The sequence below is a fragment of the Crassostrea angulata genome, chromosome 1, assembly GCF_025612915.1.
Source record: "Crassostrea angulata isolate pt1a10 chromosome 1, ASM2561291v2, whole genome shotgun sequence".
Taxonomy (NCBI): Eukaryota; Metazoa; Mollusca; class Bivalvia; order Ostreida; family Ostreidae; genus Magallana; species Magallana angulata.
Window position 1 is genome coordinate 54591355 of NC_069111.1, and position 22026 is coordinate 54613380.

At 35.7% G+C, this 22026-nt stretch overlaps 2 protein-coding genes across 2 annotated transcripts; one reads left to right on the forward strand and one right to left on the reverse strand.

Annotated features, from left to right (window-relative positions):
* The first annotated feature begins 2168 nt into the window (after window positions 1–2168).
* LOC128181808 (E3 ubiquitin-protein ligase RNF19B-like) lies at window positions 2169–14601 on the forward strand. Its single transcript, XM_052850351.1, has 10 exons — window positions 2169–2335; window positions 3974–4587; window positions 7742–7938; window positions 9171–9315; window positions 9849–10011; window positions 10142–10256; window positions 10432–10590; window positions 10700–10931; window positions 11088–11243; window positions 11651–14601. Exons 2-10 carry the CDS (start codon window positions 3995–3997, stop codon window positions 12375–12377), a joined length of 2487 nt encoding a protein of 828 aa, XP_052706311.1. The 5' UTR covers window positions 2169–2335; window positions 3974–3994; the 3' UTR covers window positions 12378–14601.
* Window positions 14602–15682: 1081 nt separating this feature from the next.
* On the reverse strand, window positions 15683–21385 carry LOC128180538 (sphingosine-1-phosphate lyase-like). Its single transcript, XM_052848658.1, has 11 exons — window positions 21076–21385; window positions 20807–20953; window positions 20591–20693; window positions 18988–19153; window positions 18786–18902; window positions 18425–18576; window positions 17932–18031; window positions 17502–17616; window positions 17051–17275; window positions 16234–16352; window positions 15683–15926 (listed from the first exon to the last, which is right to left on the reverse strand). The coding sequence occupies exons 1-11, from the start codon at window positions 21320–21322 to the stop codon at window positions 15807–15809; spliced, it is 1611 nt and encodes a 536-aa protein (XP_052704618.1). The 5' UTR covers window positions 21323–21385; the 3' UTR covers window positions 15683–15806.
* Between the last annotated feature and the right edge of the window lie 641 nt (window positions 21386–22026).

The following is a 22026-nucleotide window of genomic DNA, read 5'->3' on the forward strand; positions in this document are numbered from 1 at the left end:
CGGACAGAGTGCTTTTGGTTGGAAACATATTTTGTTTTATGCGTTAACAATCCTTCTAAACAAAAAAGTGAATGTGCAAACAAGATGGGCAAATTGTGTGGACGGATAAGATTTCAGTGGAAAAAATCTATGTATTTTTTGCATGATATCAATATTTTGTTAACTCCTTGGAATATATTGATACAAACTGGTGCATGCGTACTAAAATCTGACCTGAATGTACACTGTAGTTTTTTTGGTTTTTGGGGTTTTTTTTTTTTTTATCTTTTGTCATTTTCTCTAATGTAAAAGTAAAGTAAAAAGTTATCCAATATCAATTTTTAGGGTTAACTTTCTTCATGAAAAATACCCTTTTTAGTTAAAAAAAAATATTTGAGCGATTCGAAAATGATATAAATTCCAAAATTCACGGAAAATGAATGTTTACAATGGTAGAGAATTTAAACATATTATATTTAACATAGCATATTATATTTACCTCCGTGGTTAGAACACCAGACATTTAAATATCGTGATAGAATAAAGAGAAGTGAGTTTATTTTATAAGCTAGGAATTCCGTACAAGCAAAATCTTGGTAATTCATTGTTTATATTGTCATTTTTAAAAGTTATGCAACCAACTATTAATGGAAACAAAACTGAATGAAGTCTAAGCGACCTGCTTGACCAATGACATACGAGACATTTTCCATATTATACTAATGTAGTGTGTTCCCGATTAGTGTTAGTGTATAACATGCAGATCGATAAGAAGTTATATTTTGGCGCACGTATGTCTACTTAATATATATGATCATTTATAAATTCTATTATCACTTTATATAAATTATCTACGCAAAGAAAGGTGTGTACTTAAACAATGAAATGCTTTCCATACGTTGTGGGCTTATCAGATGTACATAAAGTTTGGGATCATGCAGTAAAAAATGTACAACTTATGTAAATTGGTTGGCAGCAGATCCACCCTAACAATGCCCATTAGAACCAAGAGCTTGGACTTTGGGTGGTTGTGTAAAACAGCAACGTGACGAAGGCCTGTCTGTTTCATTGCTCGGCACTTAGCTATGGCTCTTTGAAATCAACAAGAAATAGATTGTTGCTACCTACCAAAAGTCCAAGGTCTTGTTAAAACGGGTTTAACTATAATTATAAAATAAAGATGATGTTCGAATATTTTAGCGTAAAATTTGATTTAAAAAAAGAAGTATTTTGTATTATGCAATTATTACAGTTGAAAAGTAAATAGATTCACTAAAATATATGCATACAGAATTTGTTTCGTCGGAAATTGATAGTCAGGCACGTAACAATGTTTTTTTTTTTTCTCTCTTAATAGACAATTTTCTTTTTAAATTCCTGGAAAAATTGAGTTTTACGGGTTAGTTAGGATTTGTAGATTAGCAAAATTTTAGTACTTTTCCAATCCCCCAACCCCCTTACAAATCCCTACTTCCACGTATGTGTCTGTTAATCCTATGGTGTTATACGTGCTCCATATCAGGTGTTCTTTTCCTTCAGTGATTTCTATAAAATGTGTTATGTATAACGTTAGGCTTAGTAGTGTAAATGTAGTACGAAAGTTATCTTTTATCAACTTTGAGGGGGTGGGGGTTGCTGAATGGGGACCCCCCCCCCCCCACTTTTTTGCAAAGTTAGGAAGTTAAATTAGACATAACCATAAGCATAATCCTCTTTTTCCTTTTTTGCTAGCCAGAATTTCTGAAAAGTCGACGCTTTGTTTAAAGGGATGGTCTACATATAAAAAATAACACACACACACACACACACACACACACAAAACTATGCCAAAATTACTAATGCAAGGATCAGTATCGCTAGACAGGGGGCTGCCTGTCCTGTCCTCAAGCATGGGGACTAATGGTGCTTTTTTGATGCGACCGGTTCATTTACTCGGAAAAAGGTTAGCTTTATATGCTTAAATGACAATCGTCGCCATTTAAGATGTAAAAAGGTTTGATCCGCCAACACGTTGGCTATGGCCATAAACTAGTTCTCTGTCTCTTGATTTTTATTGCCCGCATATCTGTTAATCAGATTTTTTTTTGCTTCTGTAACATTATGAAAAATGTCACAAATTAATCCCAAGAGCAATGATCGAAGCTATTATACCGTTTATAAACACCTTTTTAATGTCACTTAATCTTCCCTTCACTTCCGGCAGGGTGTAGCCATTTTGTTTCAACTGTCATCAACGGTTGCCAGATAGAAAAGGGGAGATGACGATATTCAAACGAATATCTCAGTTGGAAATTAAAAGAGAGAGCATCAAATGTGTTTAAGGAAAACGATTATATATCGTTTAGTCTTAGATTAGGTGAGTAATTAATGTAGGAATGTGACGAATGTGTTGTTGTAATTTATATTGTGTATTTATTTTTAGATCATCAAGGTTTTCATGTTCCGCATCATAAAATTTTACATACCTGAAGACACTTAGATCAGGTGAATTCAATAATTCACAATTTTTAACAAATTTGTAAAAGTGGTTTTGATTTGTTAATACTTATGATATTATAATTATTATCAGAACCGATACATTTGCCTATAAATTTATTTTCTTGGACAATACCAGGGAACTATATTCACATCCCTGATAAAATTAACGATCATAATATCAACTTTCATTTAGTTTACATTGAAGTATATATGATTAAATCTGTAAAACATGTAATACCAAGAGTTTGTGAATATATAAATATGGAACTGTGAAACTGTAATGATGAGTCTTCTTTATAAATACATGTAGGTCAAAGTGCTTACACTCAAATTCTTATTCTAAGAAAGAGATGTAGCCTGTGTGTCTGTATTAGGTCCCTATTTAGCCAGTTAATTAAAATGTCACACTCTGTGGCAGCATTTTGATGTAACCAGTCATTATAACCAATAAATCAGGAAGAAGGTTTAAACTCACTGAAGTGTGTTGTGTTGAATTTTGTTATAGTGGGTTTTTTTTGTGGGGGGGGGGGGGGGGGTGGTGAATTGTTTATTATTTTTTTTTCTATTTTTTAGGGGGGGGGGGAAGGTTGGGAATAAAATTGAAATTAAGGCCTCCTCTACCACTTTATTATACCATAGAGCATGTGGTGGGACTACAATCAGAATAGGCGTGTGCACTTGCCAAAATTCCCTACCCTACAACACAAATTTTGGTGAGGTTGGCATGCACCCTTCTGCTGACCACGCCTTAGGTTAAGGACTCACATGATTGGTAACTCTTAGTGATAGTTATGTTGTTGTTATCCTGTCAGCAGTACTACTGACTATGATGAAGATGTAAGTGCAGTCGCTGTCAACGCACTCCAACTAACATGACAAACGCACCACACAGATCATCTTTACCATCTGTAATATTCACAGTGAAAAATGTTTTGAATGCTATTGAGCAACAGCTATGCTGTCTTATTTCTATTTGATTGATTTTTCTGGGCGATATCTGATTCTGCATATTTATGATAATATGATTTAAATTGTGTACTGCGGTACATTTTATCTTCAGTATGTTGTTGTTGGATTAATTCGTATTCAGAATTTTCTATTATAGTGATATCGGATACTTTCATATCTTACTGTTTTCTCCTAAGGTTTTTTTAATTGCCAAGAGAAAAATACTTCATTAGGTTGTATCAACTACATATTAAGCATAACAAAGGGAAAAAATCTAGTAAGAGTGCATTGAAGTAAGTGTCGAGCAGTGTGCAGGCGTGAAAGTACAAGAAACTAGATGCGTCTACGATGTTCACATCCCTGAAAGATACTTATCTGGCATATTAATGTCTGCAATTGTAAATCATTTCAGTGATAACTGGCATAAATATATAATTATAAAGTGTTTAATTGTTAATATTGAATAACACTTAAATATTTTCATGTATTTTTTTTTTTAAGATTACAGAGCTTTGGTCAGTGTGTAAAACTTAAGTGTTTATGTTAAACGTATCATTTTTATTTTCAGGAAGAAATATTTAATATAGCAATGAAAAAGAGGGATTCAGAAGGAGTGCATGCAGTGTCAGCCATGTCTGTTTCGTCTGGAAATTCCCGTGGCTCGGAACGGCGAAGGTTGAGCCGGTTCTCCCTCAGGCGACTATTTTATCCTGGAGTAAGGACGGGAAAATCCAAGTCTCGGATTAGTTTGGACTCAGACTCCGGGAAATCTGAGATGAGCCTGAGTCCAGCATCCTCCGAGCGAGACCCTGCCCACTCGGTTCATTTGATGAGTAAATCAGTTCAGACTGTTCCTGAGACTGAGCATCTGCCGGTCATTTCAGCCTCTGGAATGAGGGAATGTCCACTGTGTTTGATTGAGAGACCAGTAGAGGATTTCCCAGAAATCATGACGTGTCACCATCGCTCCTGTAGCACCTGTCTGCAGACATATCTAAAAATAGAAATCACAGAGAGTCGGATAAACATTTCCTGTCCGGAGTGTACGGAGAAGTACCACCCTAACGACATTCGGAACATTCTACAGAACCAGAGTCTGATGGACAAGTACGAGGATTTCATGGTTCGGCGAGTCCTCGTTTCAGATCCAGATGTGCGCTGGTGCCCAGCCCCTGACTGTGGGTAAGAGAACAAAACTTTTTTTTATGGAATGTAGTTTTGTTTTTAGATAAATTGAATGTGCAACGCTCATATATTACAATTAATTATAATGGATGCTTGCTTGGTCTTAACTTTGACAGATATAAATGTGTTTTATTCAGAAATATCACCAAGTAAATAAACCCCAATTAATGCACCAAGCTAATACAGTGATATTTTGTTGTGGTCAAAAAGGAAGAAAAAGAACTTCTTCTTTACTTTAACAATTTTACTTCCTTCTCTTTGTATCATTTTTGTTGGTTTTTAATTAAAGGATTTGAAATTTTTTATGTAATTTTTTCATTAATCTTGGCTGCTTCTTTATGTTGTTTGTTGCAAGTTTGACTCATTTCAATGAATTTCAATTAAACCACACTTATACAGTGAAAGTTATGCCAAGAGGACGACAAATTTTATACTGTGGTTTAACATCCGCTTTTGATATTGTGCTGTTCCATGTAATGTTTCAAGTATGAGGTGTGTGGGGAAAACCAAAAGACGTGCAAGTGTAGTCTTCATGAGCAATTGTTTTACGTCATCAACATTTTTAAATATCAAATTTTTTGGATTTTAGGTCGATCCCGTTTATAGGGCATTAGAGCCCATTTTTCAAAAAAAAAAAAGAAGATTAAATAGGGTGACTTCAAAGAATTGTTCAAAAATTTACAGCTAGTTTGAATAAAAAAAAAGGGCCGTGGTTTAAATCAACAATGTTATCATAGAAGCTTTTTGTCTTTTAATTGTTTACTGTTTTAAAGTAAAAGTAAATTAAATGCATTTCTTAAATTTACACATCGTAATAAAATGTGTAAATTTGCATCATAATTTTCAACCCACAATATTAAGTACAGATTGTTTCATTGAAAACTTGTTTTCACTTCCCTGCCATGTGTACTAACTGCATGAATAGCACATGCGACTTAGTGTCTTTGTTGTTGGTAAAGTCTGAAGTAACGTATGAATTAGTTCACCAAAGATATTATTTCACCCACTAATGTTACTGGCCATCTAACATCATTGTTATTATTTGTCAAGATTTTTTCTCAGCCTAACTTATCTATTAATAACTTTTAAACTATAACCCATATATCTACTGTATTGATTAAATAATGTACGAGAGCTTGACTGTGTATAAACAAATACCCAGACTGATTTCAGAAACACCTGGTTAAGATTTTATCCCGAGCTTTATTTTGAATCTAGAGGAAAAACTTATAATTCTATAATAAAAAACAGATCAGTTTTACCTTCCATCTGATGAAGTTTCCTGTAATAACCCTTTGTACGGTTCCATTTTACTTTATGCTTATATTTACATTTTTTAACTTGTTGCCTGTCTACAAATGTGATTTATACCTTAAAATTCTTATCTTACCCTAAGGGTAAGTTCATATCAATGGAAGAGCCATTGTAACAGCCACAAGCGTGAACTTTGATTTTCGCTTATGATGTTGTATTTTACAGCGTTCAACATTTGTGACGTCATAAGAAAACTCGTCATTTTAACATTTGAGTACCCTGTGTGCATTACAGTGTTACAACTGCCGTAGCTTTCCATTACACTTTACAAGCAAAAAATATGTGGAATGCATTAAATATTAATGATTGAATGGTGTATCAGTCTTAGCGATTCAAGTAAGATATATATGATGAAAATATTTATTTACATTTAGTTGGTAACGATAAATTACTACAGTAAATTGATAAAAATTCATTCAATATTTACTCAAAAATTTAAGCAGTATTTAAGCAGTAATTTAAACTCTCATGATTGTATTAGAGGTTTGCTTTTAAAATTTTTGTAAAATTTTATATCAAATTTAAAAACTTAAATAGGTCGTTAGCGATGAATAGGGCAAGATCCATGAGCTAGTATTGACCTAAAATCCAAAAATAAGGTATAAGTAATGATAAAATTTGAAGGTTATTATGTAATTTAATTTTTGAGTCTGCTGAAAACATTTGGACATGGGACATTACTGTATACAATACATATTGGGTTGAAATGCATTATCTCTTGCTCTCTGAACATATCGTATCGATTTAAAATGCCGAAAAAAAAACCAAAACCAAGATTATGTCCATGATTGATGGGCAATCATCAGATGTCCGAGCTGTTTAGGTCTTATGGCCTTTGTTTGAGTCCCAAGGTGAATGAGGTTTTCAGAGAAATGAGTATTTTATTGACATGATGTGAATCAGAAATCCCAATAGATATTACAGTATGTTGTGATCAAAGATCGCTCAGCCAGAAGAATTCATAAAACTGTTGCGCAGCTATTTATACTGGACCTTTAGGCCATCCTGATATAACAGACATGATATGCAGTACATGTATTGGAAAGTGTTGTCATACCAGCTTGAATTTGAATGAAGGATGAGATGAATCCTGCAGCAGGATGAATCATTGTAACTCAGTAGGTTGTCAAGCTGTGGAAAAGTCTTTGTCTCTACAAGTTAGGATATCACAGAATGATACATATCTTGCCAATTAAGTCTCTATCTTCTTACACAATGCCCAGTAAAATCAATAGAGAGAGACTGAAACAGAGCAGACTGGGGGCCCAGGGCGGCCATTGTCTGTGATGAGCATTTATTGTGGGGGCTCTTGAGCTGTTACGTCAGGGGCTTCTTCTGGAAGTAAACAACATTGTGAGCCGTTGTAACAGTCTGACACTGTCAAGTATTGTCGGGTATTAATTGTCGCATGCTTTATCCTGATAAATGACTTCATTCGGAGCTCAACAGTATAATACTTCTCACATTTATTCAGGACTTAGAATGACGTGAGGGCTCTATTTTGAAACATGAGTGGTTTACCGGTACTAATTAGGCTTGTTTTCGTAGAGAAGAATCCATTAGAGTGTGATAAGAGGCAGAACATATCATATTAAGTAAGACTGCATGGCACATGCAGTCAGTCCAGTACTTCAATGTAATAGTACAATCTCCGATTATAAAATACCCTGTCTAGGTCATATCTTCCTTCAGTTCTGTATTGCATAATAAATTAAAGCCTGATGTTTCTATCAGATTTTTGTTTTATTTTTTTAAGACTTACTACATTGCGCGTATTGATTTTTATGATGCTTTGAATACTTCTGACGACTAAATACATGCTTGTTATTAATTATAGCTATGCAGTGATAGCTGCAGGCTGTGCGGGGTGTCCCAAGATTCACTGTGGGCGCCCGGGCTGCGACACCTACTTCTGTTATCACTGTAAGCAGTACTGGCACCCCAACAAGACGTGTGATGCGGCCCGGGCCGAGCGGTCACCCAACATACGCTCAGCCTCCATCAGCTATGGTCCTGACTCAGACATCCAGAACAGTAAGTGCACCAAAAATCCAAAACAATGAGAGTACTCATCTAAAACAGTGAGTGTACTCGGTCTTCTTAGAAAAAACAAGTGTACTCGGACATCTAAAAACAGTGAGTTTATGCAGTCATCCAATACAGTGAGTGTATTAGGCATCTTAAAACAGCGATTGTACTCGGACATTCAGAACATTAACATGTAGTAACTGTCCCCAGTTTTAAGGCTCAACTCAGACATCCAAAACATTGAGTGCCTCAGTCCTTCAACTGTTTAAGAACTAATGACCCCATTCCATCCTCCCAATCAGTGAGTAAAACCCTCTCAAGTGTTTGGAAGGAACTAATAGCCCCTACTCAGACATGTCTATGTCCTTCTAAATATTGTAAGAACTATTTATATTACTTCCAAATACAGTGAATTTGTCTCGAGTGACAGGAGAACTTGTTAATGGTCCAGTCACTGAGAATGATGTCTGATTCAATCAAATGTATGTGTTGGTCTGTGATCCATGCTCAGAATTTTAAAAGTTCTATTGTACTGAAATGTTGTATAATGGCTACCCAGATTGCTTCATAGTACAATTTTGGTTTAAATTTTCTTCTCTTTGCTGTACAAGAAATTTTTCCCACATTCATTTTTACCCATGGAAAGATTTTTGTTTTCTTTGGAATCTATTGAAAACAATATTAAAGTATTATATTTTATAACATTGATTTTTAACTCCTCCATTTGTTAAATGTGTAAAACTTCAGGATTAGATTTGTCTGAGAATGATTTAAGACCTGAAATTAGAGGCTACCCGTCCTTCCACCAGTGGCCTCTTCAGACAGGTAGGATTATACTGTAGAAGCAGAAATATTTGTTGAGGATTTAATTTCATTATTTTCATTGGCAGTATTAATCAATGAAATGAATTCATTGACAAATTTTTAACTCAAGAATTTATAAATCCAAAGTGGATACATTATACATCGGATACATTATACATCTTAGAGATAACGATATGAGGAAATTAAACCCCAACAAAATTTTATTTGGTGTAAAACAACGAAATTTTAACCCAGCAAATATAAGTGATTCTACAGTAGTTCACAGAATAGGGAAAGAAGTTTCCTCAGTGTATATGGAGATAAGACACGACATGCTGACTGTATGGATAATTAAACACTGTAAATGTAATTGTAAAAGCACCAAGAGTTTTATCATTTGTTTGCTGAATTTATTTTATACAATGTACTTGTAGAAGATGATATCAAACCGTGTCCTCGATGTGGTGCCTTCATCATGAAGATGAACGATGGATCCTGTAACCACATGGCTTGTCCAGTGTGTGGCGCGGAGTTTTGTTGGCTCTGTATGAAGGAGATATCAGACTTACACTATCTCAGGTAATCATAAATGAAATATCAGTCTTACATTCTCTCAGTTAATCTAATTAAAAAAACAGACTTACATTATCTCAGGTAATTATACACAAGATATTAGACCTGCACTATCTCAGGTAATCATACACGAGATATCAGACCTGCACTATCTCAGGTAATCATAGATGAAATATCAGCCTTATCGTCTTGGGTAATCATACACAAGATATTAGAATAACACTATCCCAGGTAATCATGGAGGAGATTTCAGACTTAAACTGTCTCAGTTACCGGAAATCATACATCTGACTTACATTATCTCATGTTATCAAGTTGGAGATATTTCTTTTATCACTGGTAATCATTAGCTTTAAACTATTCCTGGTAGTTATGAAGGAGTTATCAGACTATCTCAGGTAGTCAAAACATTGTTTTAAGGAATATTCAGTAATTGAAAAAATGAAGATATCCCTACTCCAATATTTGGATGTTATCAGTAGCTTGATTGGTTACAATTTATGCAGTACATATTGGTCTGTTTTGATTTGTTTGCTTAGTCCCTCTGGCTGTACTTTCTGGGGAAAGAAGCCTTGGAGTAGGAAGAAAAAGATCCTGTGGCAGCTGGGGACACTTGTCGGGGCGCCTGTTGGAATCACGCTGATCGCTGGAATCGCCGTCCCCGCAATGATCATTGGCATTCCAGTGTGGGTCGGGAGAAAGGTAACCCACTAACCCATGTGCACAAAAAATATTTCAAATTGAAATTTAAAAGAAACATAAAACCTCCAGTAAATGAATAAACCTACCGCTACTGCACTGTATAAATTTGCATCATCATTTTATATTGTAGATATACTCTAAGTATGAGCTTGTGTACACATCCAAACACAAACGAAATCTGGCCATTACAGGGGGCGTGGCTGCCTCTATCATCGTGGCTCCGGTGGTTGCTGGCCTGACAGTCGGTAAGACTAGGTGCACAGTGAATACAGAGGGTCATCCACCTGATTTTGTAGACTATATAAATATCAATACATATATGGCACATTACATTTCAGTATCTTTGTAGAAAGTATATTTAACATTTATGACTTCTTGATCCCATTGACGGCTAACTGAACATTGTGTGGTGTTTTGTAGCAATTGGAGTTCCTATCTTATTGGCCTATGTGTATGGAGTGGTTCCCATCTCCCTGTGTAGAAGTGGAGGATGTGGGGTCACAACCTCTGGAAAGGGTGGGGTCAGGTTTGAGTTTGATGAGGATAATGAAACAGCAGGGACCATTGGTCAACATTTAGGTTTGTACTAAATTTACTTTTGTACAGAAAGATGGAAATATATTACAAGCAATTTTTTTGTAAATCTTTAAAATGACAGTATTTAAGTGTTGATTTTCTATGTTTGCAGATAATCAAAGTGTGGGCACTGGGCACAATGTGGCCAATCCGAGCATCGGGCCGAGCATTGGGGACGCCTCCCTGGGGATGACCAGCAGTCGTAGTGCGAGCGGTAGCCACCTGGAAAGAATCGGGATCATCCGTGACGAGGGCGACACAGCCAGTACCAGGGCTATTGGTGGGATGAGTCTGAACGGCAGTATATGTGAAGGGGCCTCACTGATCAGTGCTTTCCAATCAAAGTAAGTCTTCACGGAAATGTTCAGTGCTTTCTTGCATTTATTGCAATAGTAAATGCTAGAATATTTTCGTTTTAAGAACAAGCCTGTGCTAAGCGTATAACGTGATGACACGTTTACAGACTTATATCTACATGAGTGTTTGAATTTTGGTTACAGACTTGAGGTGCAAGCCGACGTGTCATCCAATCTTCAGAAGAGAAACAGTTTCAGCAGTGGCTCTGCTAACTTCAGCATAGGAGAGAAGTCGGGCACTGTATCTATTGGAGACAATGCCAGCACAAAGGCTCTGGCCGGGTCTATAGCCGGATACAGGTAAGAAAAGAGTGTTCAGGTAATATCGTGGCACATAATGTTAGATTCAATTAAAACAAATCAAGGTTTTTAAGAAAATTAAACTTAATTGTATATACAAGTTTTATGGATGTTTTTTTACAACCTTGGAGTTAAGTTTCTTATTCTCTGAAATCGTTAATATACCTAAAGGTGAAATTTTCATGAATTTAATGTCTTTATTCATTACACTTTGAAACAAAGCCATGGACATCTAAACAAATATTTAAAGAATTCTGTGTCTACAAATATTGGAGATATTTAATTAATCCAGAGTATTTTATGTTGAATCGAATTATTGACAATTGAATTTGTAAAATTTAATTCAATATGTACAGAAGTAGCTTATTCTCATGTAATGTGTGTAATGTTAATTGTGTATGTTCTAGGGACAAAGATAACAGCTCAATAGGGACATCTCCATATGAAGTTCAAGTGGATGTGGATTCTACCCCAAGTCCCGAGGACGAGGTTGAGAGACCCCTCCCTGAGAGGCCCCGCAATCACTCGGGTCAGAGTTCACCCGTGTCGGGCTGCAGTGTACGCCTATCTTCCATGGATGATCACAAGCACAAGTGCCGTCGCTGTAAGCGATCAGTGGCCAGTGATCGCTGCTCGGAGCAACAAAGTGTGCACTTTTCCGACCGCGTCAGCCTGCAAAACTTTCAAACTGATGAAATTGTTTCCCAAAGCTTGAATGAGAATTCAGAAGAGATGGACCTGAATGAAGAGTCTGTGTTTGAACCAGTAAATAATCCTATATTTAAGGAGGTTATTTGTGGCAAGACGCCAGAGACTTTTAACGACCATTCTTCAGCCTTTGAGAAGGCCCTCGCGGCATCATTACCTGAGGTGGAGAGTGACAAGCCGGTGTTGAAAGAGACGGAAACAGCCCGTAAAGCTGTGTCCACCACCGCCCTCATCACACAACAGGACTTCAAGGGGGTGGGGAACCACCGCAACCTGAGCAAAAGTAAGAGTCATGAAGACTGTGCCATAGCCAAGCAGAAACAAAAGAAAGGCAGGATCAGGCATCATAGCTGTGAGATTGCTATGAACTCGGGGCGGATTTCTCCCTCAGTACTAGCCAATCACAATAATCGGTCAGCGCTTTAGCCAATGGTAACCACCGGTCAGCTCTGTGAGAGCTCCGTGTCACCTCATCAGTACTAACTAGTGCTGGGTCCTGGATAACAGGTCTATTCCCTGTAGGACTAACAGTGCCCCTGGTTGTTTGTCGATTACAGATTTAAAGCATTACAGTTACTCGCAATCTTAGTTCTTATGTTGTTCGTTTCAGTAACTTTTCTGTTTAATTATCGAAAAGTTGAGCCCTGTTGAACATTCAATGCAGAAATGATACATGTATTTAGAAGTCTCAGGGAAATATCAGAAAAAATGTAAAAGTTGTAAAGATTTTAGGGGAAAAGAGTTTTGGAATGTTTTTATTTTTTCAAAAATGAATTAATTTGACCATTTTTTGGGGCAGTGTTTCTAAAATAAGAAGAAATAATGTAATCAATTTATTTGGTCGGATGATCATTCTGTTTTGGATGTTTTGAGGGCGTTCCATTGGTGCTCATAGGGTTTATTTTTTCTTTTGTTTGTTTTTTTTTATACAGAATGTTTTCCTCAGTTGCTCATTGTCATATATCAAGAACAGTGAGGCTAAGTCCTTGTGATATCTTATATTGAATGTTTGATATTGAGAGTTGTTTAAAAATCTATTTTGTACAAATTTGTTTTGTTTACATGTTTAGATGAATGTTGTTGGGTTTTTTCAGTATTGTGGTATTTTGATCTTTTTTAACATTTTGTTGACCTCTCTATTGCTTTTCATGTTCTGTCACATGCATGTTATAAACAAAAATTGAATGGCAGAAAAAAAAATTATCAAAAAATGACAAGCTCTTTAAATGTGAGAGTTGTAGCCAAACCCTCATTTACATGTAACTGTTTCTGATGTTGTCATGCGCTGTAGAAAAGTTAACAATAGTGTCGAAATGCTTGAGTTTAATTTTTGTGTATTAGACAGTTAAGTCAGTGCCTTTCTGTATTTATCAGCATTGGTAACCCTTCACAAGGGGCCATGTGTAGGGCCTCTGGTAGCCTACCATTTTAACTCGTTATTCCTGCTCTCATATCACTAACAGTACCCATAATGATACTTTCTACAGAAGGAGGACACATTTCAGAAATACACCGTAAAATTGCAATTTGATGCTAGATAAGATACTGTAGGGTATTAATTCAGAAAGCCTGTGAGTGCACAATCTCCAAATACAGGCTGTGTGTTTGCCTTCTTATCAATAACTTCTCATTACCATTATTACCCAAGGAGGAAATATTCAATGCACACTCAGTGTAAAACTTTCACAAATGGCCGGTGAACCTTAAAATGGGAACAAACTGGGTTCTAATTTTTGTGTAACCCAGTTTGAGATTATTCTCATTGAATGAATGGAAATATAAGCTCCGTCTTCTTTTCTTTGAAACCAAAACTTATGGTGCTCTTACAATCTATACAAATCCAATAAGAGGAAAGGTCAATAGATAGAACATTCAAATTTATGTGAAACAAAATGGCAGAATATGTGTCAATTCAACAAGCCATGGACCAAAGATGACAAATTTATTGTAAATTGGTGTTTTGTCGAGTTGGACAGAACAGAGGTTATCTCTAGGGGGTCAAGTGCCAAGGTCACCTTGTTTCATGCCCTGATGCTGTAATGGTCAATCCTAGCTCCCAAATGACAGTAAATCTAAATCTCGTTTACTGTCACCACCCAGATGGGCTATAGTTACAAGAGTCCAGGTCCTCAGTAATGTAAACCTCTTTCTCTGATCACCATTCTGATGGTCTCTAGTTTCAAGTGTACATACGTTGTATTATGTATTTATTTCGAACATCTTTAGTTGTAACAGTTTTCTCAGTGAAAATGTGCAATATATTTAATGACTAAGTCATTCGTGTTACAAGAATAGGCCTTCTAGCTTCACATTCCAACGGTAAGACCAATGAATGAACAAGCAGAATGCAGGCATAACAGGATCTGACGTCATCCTGACACACTGTAGACACCGCAGTTATCTCCCCTGGCTATTTATCAGTGCTATAAATAATTTTTGTTTTTATGATAATGATACTTGTGTCAGTAATGAACTATTGTAATGATTCACAACTAAACATTAAACGGGGTTTACAGTGTGTTAAGATTAGAATGAATAAATTATAGATAAAGTAAATGAAACAGAATGTATTATGATGTATAATGAAAAGTTCTTTTTTATGTGATGAATGAATGAATTTTGGAGAAAATTAAAATATGACGCACATTAAGTACGTATTGGCTTTTGTTTTGTGTTTCACAGGATGTAACTGAAAAATGGATTACTTTGCATATTTTGTGCTTCATGATACAAAAACAAAAAGAGAGAGGTGGACGAGCGTAGACCGTTACTGTGCCATGAAGACCGTCCTTTGAAAAAAAGATAATTTGCTTTATGCAGTCCCACGGATCGTTTTCATTGAATGATGCTTAATTTGTAGAAACGCAAAATGTGAACTGACCATTTGACGAACTTTCTGGCTACAGATTGTTACTATTTTTTAAAGAAATAATTTTCTAATGTTAAATGTACAGGTTACAGTACCTGGCTTTTTGGCATGAATGATTAGTTGATACACATTTATCCTTTAATACGAACGTTTTCAGTCTTCCAATCAACTTTGTAACGTTTAGTCGAAAACACTTCGTCAAAGACGCAAATGAGGTAGTGTTGGGCATATCTATACTATAGTTATTGTACGAAATAAAAATAACATATTAAAGTCAATCATTCAATCAATACGATCGCTGAATATTTTATAGATATAAGTAATCATTCTCTATGTATTATGAGGTGATAATTATTGTACGTCTGATCAAATTGTTCATAAATTATCACCTCGGAGTACTCGAAGAATGATTCCCTGTTCCTTAATTTTATGTAAAATTTAAGCTCCAACATATTCTATTTACAAGCAAAACAACATTTTAAAAAGAGCTTAAATATATCGACATGCCTTTACCTACATATTTTTTTTTAATATTTTGAGCCACCCATTAAAAGACAAATTTTCAGTCATTTAAATTTAAGCCCGAGGGGTTTTGATTGATATTAATTACTCTTTAAATTAATTACTCTTTTACTTGAAGATTTTGATTGATATTAATTACTCTTTAAAAAGAAATAGGAGAACTATATCAATCTTTAAGATTAATATTTATTGGAATTTTGGCGACGATATAGTTTGTCAGTTGTATCGACGGAGGACCATTGTGTTGCTACAGATCCTGGTAAAATCATCTTAACCGAAACTGCATTGTCAGGAATGAGGGGAAAATTTCTTTTAAATGAAGTGAAAAATGGAAGAAGTCTTTATGTTTTGAAAATTTAATAATCCATAACAAACTATCATTTGGAGTATTTCTGTAAAAATAGTCAACATCAGAGATCACACTTCCGGAACAGAAAATGTTCTCTTCCGGTCCGGCCAATCAGCTAGGAGTACACCTGGCAGAAAAATTCTACTAGGAAATCGTCGACGATGGACTTATCCGGAATTGTGGCAATCATTCCGTACACTCCGGCTGTCCCATTCTTTGAGAGAGTTACGTCCCCCTGGAAATAAATAGATAATAATTTGCATATATATACATTTTTGTAGTATACTAGTATGTATAGTTGTAAAGATAGCTTTTGTGTTCACATTTCCAGGACACGGGGTAAATAGATCTATCTATATAATTTTCCAATAACGATTTGTTACAAAAAGAAGTCCAATATTTCTGAGTTAATATTAAACACAGTAGTTCATTCACATCATAATCATATCATCCAACCATTCCGTTTTTATGACCTCAAAAAGTAACACAGAACACCTTGTAAAGTGACACATATCACCAACATCTGAAACCGACAGACTGACCTTGACCCTCTCTGTGGCGGCCTTGAGGTCAGTCAGGAGGTCATCTACCACGGGTATATGTGACGGTAGGATGGACAGGTGTAGAGAGTTCGGTGTCTGATTTCGTTCCATCTTCCATCCTAGATAAATGTATCCATTGAGATTATTAAACTGAAATTGTATGTAGCAGCTCGTCAATGGAGATAATATAGACCAGGCTGGTATTCTGACCACCACTCCGCTAGGAGACTGTACTTTTTCACGTACAAAATGATTAGACTTAACATACTTGCAATATATATATATATATATATATATATATATATATATATATATATATATATATATATATATATATATATATATATATATATATATATATATATATATATATATATATATATATATTTATATATATATATATATATATATATATATATATATATATATATATATATATATATATATACACATATATATATATATATATATATATATATATATATATATATATATATATATATATATATATATATATATATATATATATATATATATATATACTTGCAATATATATATATATATATAAATATATATATATATATATATATATATATATATATATATATATATATTGATTATAGAAGAATGATACAATGATACTTGACGTTAGCATAGTTCGTATGTATGTGCTGTAAATTATAAATAATCATGTAAATAGCTGTAATGTTGCATTTAAGCATTCTGAATTTATTTGGGAAGGTTTAAATGTAAAATTTACCATATAACAACTACTTACAACCACTCATTGGATTCATCTACAATATAAATCTCTCACCTTTCCCGTCCATGACGTCCGCCACAGCTTGTATGTCAACCTCTGGATCCGCCGCACCGATGGCGAAGCACGTCATGTGAGGCGTGCCCAGAATCTTCAGCCCCTCGATTTGACGGACACCCTCCTTGAGTCGATCCGTGGCGTCCATTAGTTCCTTGGCCCGCTTCATGTACCCGTCCTCACCCAGAGCTCTTATAGCCACCCATGAGGCCGCGATGTTACCACCTAGTGTAAATGAAAGCAAGTTGGACCGTTTATACTGTAACTTTATCAGTTGGAGTTTGGACTGCTAGAAATTGAACATATACAGCGTTTACCATGTTATTTAATAAATAAAAGGTTCAATCTTAAGTCGCCGGGACATCCTCTATATGTTCAACAGTAATACAATTCACGATATCATAGATCACACAATTTATACCACCTGGCAATTTTGTTACTAATAGCTCACCTGGTCTCGTTCCGGCCATGCTAGGTGAGCCATACAGGCCCCCGGGCCACCTGGCGTAAGTGTACACCTGGTGACGGCGGTAGTCGTTGTTCTTGTATAGAATTACACTAGAGCCCTAGTCAAAATAAAAGGAAAAAGGAATATATGTATATGATTTATATTAATTGTAATCTTTTTTTACAGATAGATCCCCAATGATTAACGAGTGTCTTCGCGTTAAAAATTTTTCTAAAGTGCATATGGGAAGGTATGTAGATATATAGAAATATGATTTTTTGTCATACAATTATTTACTTTTGGTTTGGTTTGGTTTGATTTGGTTTGTTTTGGGGTTTTTTTTCGTTAGGGGGCATGTCGCTTTGTTTTGGAGCAAAGCGAGCATGGTGCGCTTATCCTGTAATGGTATGGTTTGGTAAAGTTAAATTTATACCTTGACCCCGTATCCATATTTATGTACATCAGCTGACATTGAGGTCACACCGGGATTTCGGAAGTCAAAAGACGGAATATCATACCCCAGCTTCTCAACCCTGGAATATACAGAACATGCATCGACTGGTTATGAAAAAAAGCTCTCAGATGTTGCCTGCTAGTATCCTTTAATTAAACGAATTTTGTTTCCGTGTTTGAGAATGCTAAATGCCAGACAAACAATGGCATCACCAAAATAACAATAGCTACGTTGAAACTTTTTTTTATGTCTGACAATAAAACACAACACTTTGCATTTCATGATCTTCTTCTGCACGTGGAAGACCAAGTGGTGATGCAACATCGTCTACATGTTAAGTTCTTCCGATACAAATTCAGTCACAATTTTTTGAGATTCAAAATCAATATCAAGAATTATGCTGGTATTTGTAGACACATTCGAAATATTTCAAGGATATGGACACACATTTGTATTCAATTACTTGTGTTACCATGGCAACATGTATCCCCCGAAGCACCCGTCCACGTGTAGGGGAAGTCCGACCTTCAGGGCGAGGTGAGAAATTTCCTCGATAGGATCGATAATGCCGTGACAGAACTGAGGGGCAGAGGCGCACAGTAGGATAGTGTTCGGGGTGATGGCCTGTCAAATATAAAGGCACAAGTATAACGAACCATTAAAACAGTTATAAAAATATTACAATTCAAAAAGTTACTTCATATCGTATAATTAATATGTGTCTCTATACAATATGCAATAGTCTCTGTTAATAAAAATATATTTTACAGAAGAAGCTATCTTCATGTTTAAATAAATCGAAAATAATTTTATATTTTGAATTCATCGTCAACCTTTTTTATAGCCTCAACGTCCGCTCGGAACCCCTCGTCCACTGGCGTGTGAATTACAGTCAGACCAAAGTAGTCTGCCGCCTTGTCTATGGTCGGGTGTATCGTGATAGGTGCGATCTACAGTAAGAGCAGGCTTCATCAGACACCGCTAATATACACAGTAAAATAAATCGGACTATATCTATTGTGAAATGAGACTAACGATTTCTGGGTTTTTGATGGTGGGGTACATTTTCTTGGCGCGGTTCAGATAGGCCTTTACGGCCATCAGATTGCTTTCAGTCCCACCGGAAGTTAAAAATCCGACGCATTCATCACTTCCATGCAACATACCGGCTGTCATGCTTACAATCTCTGTTTCCATCTTTCTAAAACAATAAATACAAGTTCATCTGGAGCAGTTTAATTTCGGGAATTTGAAGTCGTGCGTTTCCATCTAGACTAATGTATTATCAATAAAGATGAGTAATATTTTTCCTTGTATCTATTATTGTTTAAAGTGGCATGGGATATTTGTCGATATTAATGTGGATAAAAGTACATTATAATGAAAAATCTTTCACTGTTTTAGATTTTTCAAATATTACACCATTTGACTAAAAATATGATTTAACATTTTTTGAAAAGGTGAAAATTATAAAAGCCCTCGCGAGATTCGAGCTCATGACTTACAGATTCGTAGTTAAGGAAGGAGTCTTTTTATTATCAAACATACTTCTTATAATAAGAAATGCATGAAATTTTGACACAGTCAAACGGATCATATTACTTAATGATTCTATCAGTTTAATTAAATTTGACCTTTTTGTTTTCGGATAAAGGTCAGGTCAAGGTCACTACCTTTTTCCTCAACGTAAAGAGTGATAAAAATAAGTGTAGCTCTTTATAGTTCTGTAGACATTTGTTGAAGATTTGAAGATTCAAATTTTTAATGAAATCATAGACCATGAGAGTGTCTATCAGCTTATTCTACTAAATTGGAATAAATATTTATACTAAAATTGATATTGCTTAGCCCGCATTTCCTCTAATTTTCTTAAATTTTGTAGAAATTTTGGATATTTTTTTATGCTTCCAATAATAAAAGATTTCTAATCTTTATGTATTATGAAGACTTTATATAAAGATATAAAATTGACAGGAAAGCTAATATATTGACCGTTTCATAAGAGAGAAAAACTGATTTTAGTGATTTTTTCACAAAAATCAATGTATAGAATGGGCGCTTTAAAAAGCTTATAAAACTGTTATTTGATAGGCAAATCATATTTTAAAAACATATTCTGAAACCCAAGTATCATATTATTAGTTCACATTAGTAAAAAAAATACAACATTATTGTTATTGTTTTTAAAATGCTAAAACAGACTCATTATATATATATAATCTGCAGCAATTCTGAATTGCGCAACATGTGATATTTTCCTACGCCAATATTATGTCAAAAATATAGTCCTTGTTCCATTCTAAACATTGATTACATTTTTCTATGCCAAGTTGTATGATAGTAAAAAAGAAAGAAAAATATACTATTTTAATTTCCTTTCATCTTGATTTAATGAACAATTAATCAAATTTAAGTTTGACAAGTCGAAAACCAGAAAAGACTCCTTCCTTAATGCTCTAACTCATTGCGCTACCCGTTAGGTACCAAGTTTATAGTGTATCAAGTAAACTTGATTTTTATTGTTTATTTCGATAGGAAGTACGTCAAGATATGGAGGTGGCCAATACCACCTTATGTCTAGATTTGTCATCAAAATCGTTTTGTTAATAACTTTTAAAATGAAACAGTGGACTGCTACCTGAGACTGGGGAAGACCATGGGGTTAAGGGCGTTCTCGTGAAGGAAGGCGTGGTGGAACTCCTTCACGATACAGTCATGGTCCACGGAGTACCCCAGCTTCTCTGTCATAAAACCAAACAGGTTAAGAGATGTAATTATCTATAGATTTGTAACGTCTAATGCGACCATGTCATTCTTTAATTTTCGTGCTCTATCGTGCACGTACACTACCTACCTTGGAATTTTGCAAAAGCCTCGGTCTGGATGTCAAAGTGGTCCCCCTCTTGTGTGTAGACATAGGCAAAGATCTTCCCCTCCTCGGGGTCAGTCTCTCGCCCCTTAAGATCCTTTAGTTCCTCCCTCAATTTATCGGTGGGGATTCCTGAAACACAGGTGTGATGTAAGACAGACAGTCGTTTAAATACCTGAATCACCTGTATCCATTCACTCTTTGACTCTCTATAGACCTATTATTATCAATAGTCGGGTGAATATAACGCTAACCTGTCTTTGGTACGAGAACTTTAGGCGCGGATCCATCACTCTTCCTCAACGTCGAGTTCTGAACAAAGTCCTTGACCTGCTGTCTGAGCACATACCTGAGAACCTCCTCCACCCCCGGCAGTTGTTTGAGTCCAATAACCAGGATCCTGAGGAGCTCCTCCCAGCCCCTGTTGATGTAAACAAACGTGAGAATGAGAGCGGTGAGGCTGAAGACAATGTGTTCTAGGCTCCAGACCCAGTCCAGCATGGTGGTAGAGAGTAGGACGCCCACCTGTGCAGGGTAGCCGTCATACGGTCAGGTAGAGGGAGATAAACCCGGAATGTATTTACCTTGACCGAGATAAACATGGATTTGGTGTTGATGCACTGATCAATGTCTGCTTTCTACTCAGTGTACTTTAACTTGATGATAATTGGAGAGAGAGAGAGAGAGAGAGAGAGAGAGAGAGAGAGAGAGAGAGAGAGAGAGAGAGAGAGAGAGAGAGAGAGAGAGAGAGAGAGCAGTTGGTAGCTACGACAATTGCTTGAGCACAGTAAAATAGCCAGTAAAATAGCCCCCCCCCCACACACACACACATTTTTGTTGTCCATCCCGTGAATTTAGACTTGCGGAAAAGTTAACTTGGAATTATGTACAAATATTACGGGGGGCTCTCTCCCGTACAGGAATAACACTGGGCCAACCGTGAGCTTATTCTCTTATTGTTGGACCCAGCCTCATGAAACCTCTTACAAGCCAATACGCGTTTTAGTTTTCAGACTTTTATATAGACTTTACATGAAATATACTTTTACATGAGTTTGGTATGCATCAGCGCCGAAGGTCTGATTCCAACTGACTATATTTTACGATTCAGAATAATATATAATGAACAATGGAACAACACAATGAAGGATAAACATAATAAGTACAGATGTAAGTAAATCAATTATCAAACAGCTATTGAGTAA

Coding starts and splice junctions, on each gene's coding strand:
- LOC128181808 (XM_052850351.1), top strand. CDS start 3,995: ATGAAAAAGAGGGATTCAGAAGGAGTGCATGCAGTGTCAGCCATGTCT. Junction 9,316..9,848: donor TCAGACTTACACTATCTCAG/GTAATCATAAAT, acceptor TTGTTTGCTTAG/TCCCTCTGGCTGTACTTTCT. Junction 10,591..10,699: donor GACCATTGGTCAACATTTAG/GTTTGTACTAAA, acceptor CTATGTTTGCAG/ATAATCAAAGTGTGGGCACT.
- LOC128180538 (XM_052848658.1), bottom strand. CDS start 21,322: ATGCTGGACTGGGTCTGGAGCCTAGAACACATTGTCTTCAGCCTCACC. Junction 18,577..18,785: donor ACGTTGAGGCTATAAAAAAG/GTTGACGATGAA, acceptor TATATTTGACAG/GCCATCACCCCGAACACTAT. Junction 17,617..17,931: donor AATATGGATACGGGGTCAAG/GTATAAATTTAA, acceptor TATTTTGACTAG/GGCTCTAGTGTAATTCTATA.